General features: G+C 30.9%; 1 protein-coding gene across 2 annotated transcripts in view; it reads right to left on the bottom strand.

The window, feature by feature from the left end:
* Nucleotides 1-12,077, bottom strand: part of LOC143063683 (uncharacterized) — a 31,605-nt gene extending 19,528 nt beyond the window's left edge. For both annotated transcript variants that reach the window (XM_076235996.1, XM_076235997.1), the window contains exons 1-2: nucleotides 11,923-12,077; nucleotides 604-1,118 (exon numbers count right to left, since the gene is read on the bottom strand). In XM_076235996.1, the coding sequence (XP_076092111.1) occupies nucleotides 604-1,117 (514 nt within the window). In that variant the 5' untranslated portion in view covers nucleotide 1,118; nucleotides 11,923-12,077. The remainder of the gene's footprint in view (nucleotides 1-603; nucleotides 1,119-11,922) is intronic.
* Between the last annotated feature and the right edge of the window lie 307 nt (nucleotides 12,078-12,384).

The raw sequence follows: 12,384 nt of genomic DNA, 5'->3' as shown, positions 1-12,384 counted from the left end.
CTGGTTTTTAAATAAATGTGTTTAGTTCCGATGTAAAGACATATATGCATTTGATGAAAGGACTAGTAATTATTTTCAAATTGATCAATAGACAAAAACAGATGATGAAACTACATGTATGTATTTTCAAAAATATTGATAGACATACAGTTGCTGAAAACTACTTTCATGAATTTTCAAAAAATTCAATAGACATAAACAGTTGAAAAAAACTACTTGTATGTATTTTCATAAAGATCAATAGAAAATAAACAGTTAATAAAACTACTTGTATGTATTTTCAAAAAGATCATAGACATAAACAGTTGATGAACCCTACTAGTATCTATTTTTAATTAGATCAATGGACATATACATTTGTATGTATAAACGCGTAATAAACCATCAACGTACTTTAGGAAATTGTATCGTGAATGACTTTTGTGTGACGTCATAATACGGATGAATGATTCACAAACCTTAGGTTAGTTTTGTAGAGAATTTGTCTGCACATTGAATTGGTGTCTAGTGTATATACACCCTTTGGTCATTAAACCACTAAGAAATTATAAAAATCACTACGAAAAGGCATGAAATAAGACCAAAATAGACAAGATAATTTACCTGTATTTGCGGACGGCCATACATACTGGTATCCCGCTGGTTTCACACAAGGTGCTGGAGGTTTGTCATCGCGTTTCCCAACGGGAACTTGACCATACAGTGGATTCTCGACCGGCAATGTTGGTTTCTGATACACATACAATGTGTTGATATGTATTGAATATGTTGGCGATGTTGGATGTCTATTAGATCTACGCTGTCTACTGCCTAAAAGTAGCCTAGTCACATCAGGTACGATACCAAGATCTGAATCAGAGTCTGCTTTTGAAGACGGGGGTGTTGTATCAGGTACTGCATGGAAACTTCTTCTGTTGGTATAATATTCAGCATTCTTAGTGCGTTCTTTTGGTGTCATTGGTTTAGAATAAGATAAAGGTTGTTCGTCACTTTTGGATTTGTCTGTTTTACGACCTGGAGTTGAGAAAACTGGTTTCAGCAGTGTTTCCTCTCTATTGGCTTGGACGTCGGAGGACAACAGACCACTGTCGATACTACTTGATCGTTTTGCCGCCATTCTGAATATGAAATGTAATAAACAAGAATGACTTTATGATATAATTTATCCCTTTATGATTTTAAATAATTGGAATTATTACCTCACATAAATATTTAAATATTGAAGTTTGAGAAGGATTTTTTTCATCCGATTGAAAGGATAAATAACCCCTTTCATAAAAGCTATGACAAGGGATAAAATCTATGTCTTTATCACACAAATAACATATTTGTACATAATTTGTGTTTTTACTTCAACGATGCTGACTAATCAAGACAATAAAATATACAATGTAAAATAATGTTTACGTATTTCGACCCTTTTGAAGCTATTATACACTCTATTGTTTTGATTGATAGGTATACCTGTAGTTATCGATATGTTTAGTGTTTTATTTTAAATTGGCATGTCTTTTTTCCTTAAATAAAGGCAGCAGCAGTATACCGCTGTTCAAAAGTCATAAATCGATTGATAGAAAACACATCCTGGTTACAAACTAAAACCGAGGAAAACACATCCTGGTTACAAACTAAAACCGAGGAAAACACATCAACTATAAGAGGAAGACAACGACACAATTGAAACACCAAAAAAACAAACGATAATGCAACAGATATAGAAACGAACTATTAGATAACAACTGTCATATTCCTGACTTGGTACAGGACATTTTTTTTATAAAAACTAGAGGCTCTAAAGAGCCTGTGTCGCTCACCTTGGTCTATGTGAATATTAAACAAAGGAAGCAGATGGATTCATGACAAAATTGTGTTTTGGCGATGGTAATGTGTTTGTACATCTTACTTTACTGAACATTCTTGCTGCTTACAATTATCTCAATCTATAATGAACTTGGCCCAGTAGTTTCAGTGGAAAATTTTAGTAAAAATTTACAAATTTTATGAAAATTGTTAAAAATTGACTATAAAGGACAATAATTCCTTAGGGGTCAATTGACCATTTTGGTCATTTTGACTTATTTGTAAATCTAACTTTGCTGAACATTATTGCTGTTTACAGTTTATCTCTATCTATAATAAAATTCAAGATAATAAACAAAATTACCAATTCAGGGGCAGCAACCCAACAACGGGTTGTCCGATTCATCTGAAAATTTCAGGGCAGATAGATCTTGACCTGATGAACAGATTCGCTCTTAATGCCTTGGTTTTTGAGTTATAAGCCAAAAACTGCATTTTACTCCTATGTTCTATTTTTAGCCATGGCGGCCATCTTGGTTGGTTGGCAGGGTCACTAGATACCCAAGTGATGACTGTGGCCAAGTTTGGTTTAATTTTGCCAAGTACTTATAGAGGAAAAGATTTTTTGTAAAAGTTAACGACGACGGACGACGGACGACGGACGCAAAGTGGTTGGAAAAGCTCACTTGGCCCTTCGGGCCAGGTGAGCTAAAAATAAATGTTGGATTGTACCTGGTTTTGTGGCTAGCCAAACCTGGCGCAATATTAAATAAACCGCTAAAATGACATTTCAAGACAGTAATACAATACAAATAAATGTAAGAATAGTCATATACCAATACTTAATATATATCACGATAAAATTCAAAGATACATCAAGGCTTATACATTAAACACAGGATGCCAGCTTATTGTCTACATAAGAAAACGAATCCATGTTACTAATCTTATACTTCTGTACGCCAGACGCCGGTAGTAACGCTCGAATCCATAAGAAATGACAGGTTAAATGTTCATTCGCAGCTGAAGATCACTGACAACAAGAAATCTGAATATACGGAACCCATGCATAGATTACCGTATATATATTACAACTTTTTGTAATTTTTTATCTTCAACCCGCTTCAACTTTAAACTTGTTTGGCTTTTTAACTATTTTGATCCGAGCGTCAGTGATTAGTCTTATGTAGACGAAACGTGGGTTTGTTGTATCAAATTATAAGATTGGTACCTTTGATAACTATTTACAACCACTTTTTTTGCCCGGTCGTCAAATATTCATGTGGTGCAGTTTCCGTCAAATAAGGGACTGTGCAATATTTATCTGAGGGTGGGGCCGGTGCAAACATGGACGGGGCAAATATTTTTTTCATGCAATTAATGATAATTTTTTGTAACAAACATTTGGCAGGGCGCACACTTTTTTGAAAACTCTTCGTGTGTGCATAAAAAAATCAGAGTATAGCAGATTAAAACTATCTGAATGCAACATGTTTAAAGGTCTAAATATTCTTATCAAAACATATATTTGTGATTTCTTTAGGAAAAAGTAACTTCATAGAAAAGAAAATACACAATTGAATCTAAAACAAAATAACCTAATACAGTGCTTCAATATATTTTTATGTGTTTATGCTTTTAATAATCATTTATTAAAAAAAGTGAAATTCTGATCAACAGAATGTATAAAATATACATGTACATTGCACGGACAACGAATTTTGAAACTAAAATAAGAAAAATAAATGTTTGTCACTTAAATATCAAAATATCAAATTGCTTATAGTACATTATTATTAAGCATTGTCTATATAAATAAAATATCTGGAAAACTATAAACAATGTTTTGTAAATTAAACATATGACATAATATATGGTAAATAAATGCTTAAACATAAAACAACTTCAATTGTATTTTAAATAAATCTTTAACATAATAAAATTAAATTCTTAAACATTAAAAGAATTACAACTTAATCTATGAAAAAACTGAATTATGTCCCTTGGGAAAAATTATATATGCCTGATATAATTAAAGATAGAAACTACAAAATCAACCACTATTGAAATATTTTTTGCATGAATTGCCAAGAATGTGAACAATTCTTTACACAGAAGAATATAAATTCTATCTAATTTTGGCCTCAATTTTCTTAGATGGACAATTTTAACATTGAAAATGCTTCTAGTATGACTTAATATTGCCTTGTTCTATAAACAGTATACAGACTTAACCAGAACATTTCCCATTTTAATAGATTATAGATAGAGAAATACCCAAGTGATACATTTAGGAAATTACACAGCAAAGAAGGCAAATATCACAGTTAAAAACATTTGTCGCGACTTGAATTCTGGTGTTTCCAATTGAACTCTATATAGCGAAAGGTGAAAAGAAATACAAAAGAACTATAGTTTGGTGTATTTCATACACTATAGTTAATATTGAACTCCTAGCATAAAGTTTTATATCAGTACCCATCAATTTGACTTATAATGATGAATCAGCACTTTTCTCAACACAGTATTGTTCTCAGTAAATAATTTTTATTCTTTGTGATAAAAATCAAATGTACTAACCAAAAGCTTCAAAATAGTATAACATAACTGAAGTCTAATGCCCACTGTCATTTTACACCAAATTTATGAAATTTTAGAAATCTTTTTGAATAAGTCTCTAGAAATATTTCAGTAGGTTTCAAAAATTTATATTGTAAATATACACACTGCAGTTATTCATAGAAAAATACACAAAAATATATTGTACCCTTACATTCAATCACAGCGCTCCTAAGTTGACTTCCTTCACAAAAATAAAATCTTTATGATATCGAATTATATGCATTTGAGTTGAAATATCAACCCTGATATACATGCATTATTGCATGTTGTGCATTTTAGTTTAAAAATATCATGTTTCCATATATGAGTTTCATTTTTTCCAGCGGGGCAAAGACTTTTTTTCATTAATTGAAGAGGGATAAGAACTTTTCTATAATAAATATTGGCAGGGCGTAAAGTTTTTTTTTTAATATTTGCTTTACACCTGTCCCACCCTCAGATAAATATTGCACAGTCCCTAACGTTGAAAGGTCGGACAGATTTCTAATTTTACAAGATGTCAGCATTTTTGCATATTCTGTCTTAATAAGTATAATAATATTTTGTATGGAAATATGAAATTTATTTATATAAATCCCATTGAAATATTTGATGTCGGAATTTTAAAAACGCCGTTTTTTTCAGTCCCGTGAAAATAATAATAACATAATTTAGTGCTTTTTGGCATCATACAATTATTGCAATTACCCTTCTTAGTAATTAAACAGCTAATTATAACAACCCATGCAGTTGCCCAAAATACCGCAATCTGCAAAAAGATAGCCTTTTAAGTACACATTTTTATTTAGAGGCCAGCTGAATTCCGGGTGCGGGAGTTTCTTGCTGTGTTGAAGAGAATCTTTGATGGCCTTCGGCTGTTTTTGTTCTATGGTCGGATTGTTATCTCTTTGATACATTCCTTATTTCCATTTTGAATTTTAAAAATAGGTTAACAAAAAGCAATTCGCAGGATTTGCTAATGAAAAGTGCATTGTACAAACAGAACCCCTTCGAATATGGAACGAAGATAAACTTCGTAACATGTCTTCCGAAGTCGAAAAACTATTTTTACTTAATATACCTGTTGTTCCTTAAAGTACGTCCATTATCTTTAGTTTTAAAATAAGGTTAACCATTTTCTGTCGATATTGACAATATTATCTAGCCAAAAAAGACAAAATAACCCATTTTTGCAGATGGTGTTTTTAAGGCAACTATTAAAGCATCATTAGAATTTTTAAAATTATGAAAAAAGTCCCTGACCTATAAACGATTAATCTATTGTATTTTTGACAAATAAATATTCAAACTCCAGGAAACATTTAGCTTTTATTGCGATTTTATCATTTTTGTTGGAAGTTTTTTCAAGAAATGGAATTTTCTGTAAATTAAAGAGGTTCAAAGAAACGGGCATTTTGTTTAATTTTAACAAACTTTACGAATTTTCAATGTTTACCTTCGACTTCGATTTTACGAAAATTTTGCTATACGAATTATTGACGACCGTGGAAAAAACCAGAAAAAACCGTTTTATAAGCTTTCGAATGGTATTTGATAACTATAACGGTAACTATAACGGTATGGTAGGTGGGTGCATTAACGTCGATACCTAAGCGTCCTCTTTTAAACTGTCAATCGCCTATAAAGTCTGAGCAACACGAATAATAAGTGTACATAATAGAATAATTATGAAAATGATAAAAGCAGTATACTTAAATAAAATTTCTTAAACTTATGATTATAATCATTACTTTTTCGAGCCATTCTTTCATTTCTTTCCACCGGTTTTTTTTTAAATCATTGTACTTACAGAAGTTGACATTCGGGTCAAAATGTGTCACTTAAAATATATTTTCTTATGATATTTACACTGTTGTGATTGCATTGCCTTAAATATGTTGTATCGATTATCTAATTGTACCTTAACCCCGGTAAAAATGTTTAAAAGATATTTGTTTTTTAATAATTGAATCTTTATACGCAAGACTTTTTAATTCAGTATAGCCGCCCTTATGATAACGACAAAATTACAAAATAGCGAAATAAATTCAATTCAAAGACGGCAATATTTCTATATCAATACCTTATGATATCTTTAAGAAAAAAGGACCTAAGGAGACAATAAAAATCGCAAAGAAGTAAACTAACAAAAATACCGTTATCCAAGGAAAAAAACGGAAATTTACCAATTAAATAGCATAATCAATTGACCTACCCTTAAAGTTACAATAAGGAATATACTACTTAAACTATGTGTATCTACCTAATGTATTCTGTTCAGCATAATTTTAATTTATTGATAAATGACTTTAAATTGATAACTTTAAATTTTAAGGTCAAGTGACAATTATATCGTCAACTCAGAGAATTAAATCAAAAACTGCATTAAGTACAAAACATGAATAGAGAAAAAATGTTTCCTGATAAACCATTTATTGGCTTAAATATAAGCCAGAATTTACAGTGTCTCCCTGATATAGAATGGAATAATAAAAATGTATAGTTAAATTATCTCATGTAAACTATATATCTATACAGCTTAATATTTAGTTTATATGGCACTTCGGTGTTGACATGAAAATCAATTATATGGTCATTTTTATAAATTTCCTGTTACAAAACTTTGAAATTTTCGAAAAACTAAGATTTTCTTCCCAGGAATAGATTACCTTAGCCGTATTTGGCACAACTTTTTGGAATTTTGGATCCTCAATGCTCTTCAACTTCGTACTTGTTTGGCTTTATAAATATTTTGATATGAGCGTCACTGATGAGTCTTATGTAGATGAAACGCGCGCTTGACGTATTAAATTATAATCCTGGTACCTTTTATAACTATTCTTGCTGCATTGAAAACCCATTGGTGGCCTTCAGCTGTTTTTATGCTCTGTTGTCTCTTTGACACATTCCCCATTTCCATTCTTAATTTTACTTAAAGAATACTGTAATGATGTAAACTCGACTAGAGTTGTAAATCATATGTCGATTCTTAAAAATTCAGCTAAAATATCTACTTCGAATCATAAATCACACTCAACATTACAATATTATCAAACTTTCAATTTTTCTATACAAATCACTACACTACCAATGCTAAATTGAAATACGGTTTCTTATTTAAAATGCTTTCTTTCTGGTCATGTAAAATTTCAATTTACAAAAAAACAAAAAAAATCTTTTCAACAACAAATTTACAGAAATTGATATCATCTAAACGCTGAACGTTTTATTGACAACATATTTGTCGCGAGAGGTAGGTCAATATTTCAACAAATAGTCCGTATTAAGTAAGCATCCCTACTGGCAGACTTATTAATGTTTTCATAAGCAGACAAAATCATACAAAACCTTTTCAAAGGCTAAAAGGAAAAGAAAAAGTTCTTTCATTTCACTTTCAGATGTACAGGTGATGTCCTATCGCTCAATAACTTACATTTACGTGAGTATTTAACCTCATATATCCCAGTAAATTTGACATTAGGTATACATTTTGGACTTACGAAATATATTGTCTGCTTTATATTTCGATGTCTGTCTTAAAATTGAAACTAGAATCCATGACAACCGTGATGATTTCAGTTTTTCTAGTGTTAATTTCACATTTTCAGTTGTAACATACACTCTGCCATATCGTATGTCGTTTTCATATCTCAATGATACGTTATACATAAACATAACATTGACTGAATTAACACAAGGGTAATATCCTAATGCAAAGTCCTCCAGTAGGATCAAAAGAATGAAGAACTAAAATAGAGTTGTATGGCCACAATAAAGAATTGGTTGACATTTATGACGGTCTGTATCTTAACTCGCGAGAGACACCTGGCATGGTCTTGTGAACATCAAAATACCAGAAAACTCGTCTGATTTGCAAATTTGTTGCTTGCGTTCTAATTCCTTTCGAAACGTGACATTTTGACAAAGTTTGGATTCGATCGACTGGGGATATTCCTATATATTTTAGCATAAGACGCTTGTCCTATCGACGCACAAGGTCTGTATTTGAAATTCGTGCAGTTCTCTCCATGGCAAGTGAATAATTCGACCTTCTTGAGTCTGTATTCATGTGAACTTCAATTTAACCCTTTAGCTAGAGATGGATAACGCATGAATTGTGCGTGATCAGTCATTTAAAGGAAAAGAATGTCAACATTGAAAATGAAACAAAGGTGAATCATTTAATTAACTGATTCGATCGACAACAAAATGCATTCTTGTACAGGTAAAAACGATGATTTTAACATATATTTTTTATCTATAATATGAAATTAAATACACCTAGAAAAATCCAATTACACGAGTTTAATTAATCTATTTATATTTATATTTATGTTCATATGTTTATATGGCCATCGGAGGTTTTTGGATGTCAATTTGATGGCGTCGGCTTCTACATTAAAATACACACGAAAAAAAGCTACATGTTATCGAGCCCATGCTCTATAAATTGTTTTTTTCAGACTTTTAATAATTTGGATAAATGTGCTGACATGAATTGTCATGTTAAAATATAGTTATATTTATAAATTTACTGTTAAATTTTTGAATTTTTTGAAATACTAAGGCTTTTCTACCTCAGACATAGATTACCTTAGCTGTATTTGGCAAAACTTTTAGGAATTTTGGTCCTCAATGCTCTTCAATCTCGTACCTTATTTGGCCTTTTTAACTGTTTTGGATTCGAGCGTCACTGATGAGTTTTTTGTAGACGAAACGCGCGTCTGGCGCATATACTAAATTTAGTCCTGGTATCTCTGATAGAGTTTATTTACATAGTTATAAATCAAATATGAGAATTTGAGTCAAATCGGTGAACATTAATATGACGGCTAGTGTCCCTTTAACTGTTTAATCATAGTATCTGCCTATTGACACCTAGTTTAAATGTTATATTTTCAAATTCTGTGTTAGGATAAAAAAAAAATGGTATAGATACATTATCATTTGATTGAAAATAAACTTTGCTAACAAATCAAAAGTTAGATTTTTCACTGTCATATGACCAGAACATACATTGTATGTGTACCAAATTGCATGTTTCAAATTAAGATTTATTTGTATGTTGTTATTTTTTTTTTGGTTACTGTTCAGGTGAATTAGCTGGTTGTGCACATCGGTGAACAACTGGTGCCTCTTATTTACGTATATAAATATACATCCAACATCTGATTGCATTTATAGGATTAGCTATTTAAACTTAAGGCAAACCTGTGAAATATTCCTAGTAAAATTAACATCAATTCCAGTTTTTGTGCACCAGATGAACACTACGACAATATATATCTATGCAGTGATGCTCGTATCTAAATAACGGCAACAGAAGTTTTCCGTGTTCAGTAGTTGTACTTCGATTAGGCGAGGGATGCAGGTCACAAACCAAAACCGATGGAAACACAACAACTATAATAGGAAAACAATGGAACAACAGAAACACTGAACTGCTTCATAAACAAACACCGAGTACATACATAGAAACAGACTATCAAAAACTTATAGTACAGAAGCTTATAAAAAATGACGAGCATATAAAGCAAAACGACAAAAAGAGTATATCCAAAATCGTACAAGGAATCAGAGCTTTGCATGAGGGAGACATATTTCTGAACTTAAAATAATTTCTAATTTTTTGTAAAACAAAATTTTAATAAAACAAAATCCGTACACCTGAATTCTTACCTCTGATTGCTAATTTTATGATTTAGTTTTTACTAATTTACTCATATATTTTGTAAGAATAAACATCCAAGGAACTCTAATCTATTTATCAAAAATAAAAAAAAACAATCACCTGTAAATAGACGAGGAAGTTGCATGAGCTCCATATGATACTTTTGTTTATAATCTTTTAAAGAATTGGATATAGTTTGCTGAAAAATATCTTGATTTAAACAATCCATTCATCATCGTATGATAAAGATTATATTAGTTTTAAAAATATAGATCATAAATAGTTATAGAGGTTAAAGGTGAGGAATAGTACTCAAGCTTAAGTACAATTGCCAGTTAAAAAGTATGTCTAATATCTATCTGGTTTCTTTTAATTATGTTTGTATAGTGATTCACTGCCATGTTTACCCCTTTGAATATTATGTGTAATACATAAATATACATACAATTGTTTTTTTTTATATTCCTAGTTATTCATCTTGGTTTCTTGAAAATAAAACTATATGTTTTCTATTTGGTAAAATAATGTATGTTCTCAAATCTATATATAATCAAATTTGGGAAAATATACCAAGGGGACAATTAAAACACATAAACGAAAAGAGACTGACACACTCATGACAAAAAACGACTAAACGACAAACAACAGTCGACAAAATACTACATGAAAATCAAAAACTTTGTAACTACGAATCCTCTTTCTCAGAGTGACATTTTGATGTCAAAAACTACTTTTGTTTTGAGCCTATGTCGCTCTTCTCAGAATGACAGATATATAACGATAAAACAACAAGAACTCACCGTTGAAAACAGTAGATTTGTGATTTCACATCAAGAGATTAGGAGGTTAATCCTTGTCTCAGATGAGAATTGTTTTCTAAATTAATGGAAATTAAAAGATAATCAAACAAGAATGTGTCCAAAGTACATGGATGCCCCACTCGCACTATCATTTTCCAGGTTCAAAAGACCGTGAAATTCGGTAAATAATCTAATTTGGCATTAAAATTAGAAAGATCATGTCATAGGGAATATGTGTACTAAGTTTCAAGTTGATTACTCTTCAGCTTCATCAAAAACTACCTTGACCAAAAACTTTAACCTGAAACTTGCACTTTCATTTTCTATGTTCAATGGACCTTGAAATTGGGGTCAAAAGTATAATTTGGTCTTGAAATTAGAAAAATCATATCATAAGCAACAAGTGTACTAAGTTTCAAGTTGATAATTTGGACTTCAGCTTCATCAAAAACTACCTTGACCAAAAACTTTAACCTGAAGCGGGACAGACGACGAATGAACGAACGAACGGACGGACATACGAACGGACGCACAGACCAGAAAACATAATGCCCCTGTACTATCGTAGGTGGGGCATAAATATGCATTTCTACCACGGGTAAAAAATGCTTTGAAAAATGTTTACTGCATTTTATTTTAAACATTTAAAGGGTAAGTAATTCAACTTTAAAAGTGTAAGGACAAACTTTGTATATTTGTACACCTATTTTGAACAGAAATTATAAATTACTATATCAATTATGATATATACCAAATTGGTTTGAGCCTTCTGATTCTGGAGTACAAAAGTCAGAAGAATTTGTCTGTTCTACTTATAGACTAAGTATGATTTTAACACGTACAGAATAAATAAGTGGTATTTACTCGTCTCGCGGCAGTGATCTGGATTTTAAATTTTCATTACAATTTCGAGAACAATAACCTAAAGTCAAAAGATATGGAATTTACAAAACAATACCAATTGGACCGTAAAAGTACCCGAGATTCTCTAGTCATTAAATCCATACACCTTCATTTCTACAAAATAAAGAAGTAAATAATAATACTCACATTTTATTTCGGTATATTCTCCTTAGTTACTTTAATTGATATATGTGGTACGCAATAACATAATTTTTACCAGATAAAACTTCCTGCATCTACATAACCATGTAATGATAATATGACAGTTATGGGTAACTGCACACGTTAAAAACATTTAAATTTAAATACTCAAAAACTACAATTTAAAAGGTTTAATGCTGTACACGTTTTTCAATGAAATAATATTTTGGTTATTATATAATAAATTCGGTCAGTGATATTTATGTGCGTGTTGTAACAAAGATACTTCTTATAACACATACATATATATTCGAATCATCCTAAAATCTGATTATAGTCTTTACTAATAAGGATGACTTTCATTTTTACAAGGTTTTCTTTTAAAAAGACGTCATTTCTACCACATGTATTTTGAAAATAATCAAGGTTTGATGTGGCTAAAAGGGTAGGTAGTACATGTAGGGAATA

The sequence above is a fragment of the Mytilus galloprovincialis genome, chromosome 2 (genome assembly GCF_965363235.1).
Source record: "Mytilus galloprovincialis chromosome 2, xbMytGall1.hap1.1, whole genome shotgun sequence".
Classification (NCBI taxonomy): Eukaryota; Metazoa; Mollusca; class Bivalvia; order Mytilida; family Mytilidae; genus Mytilus; species Mytilus galloprovincialis.
The sequence above is the reverse complement of the archived record's forward strand: the minus strand, read 5'-3'. Positions and strand labels throughout refer to the sequence as shown.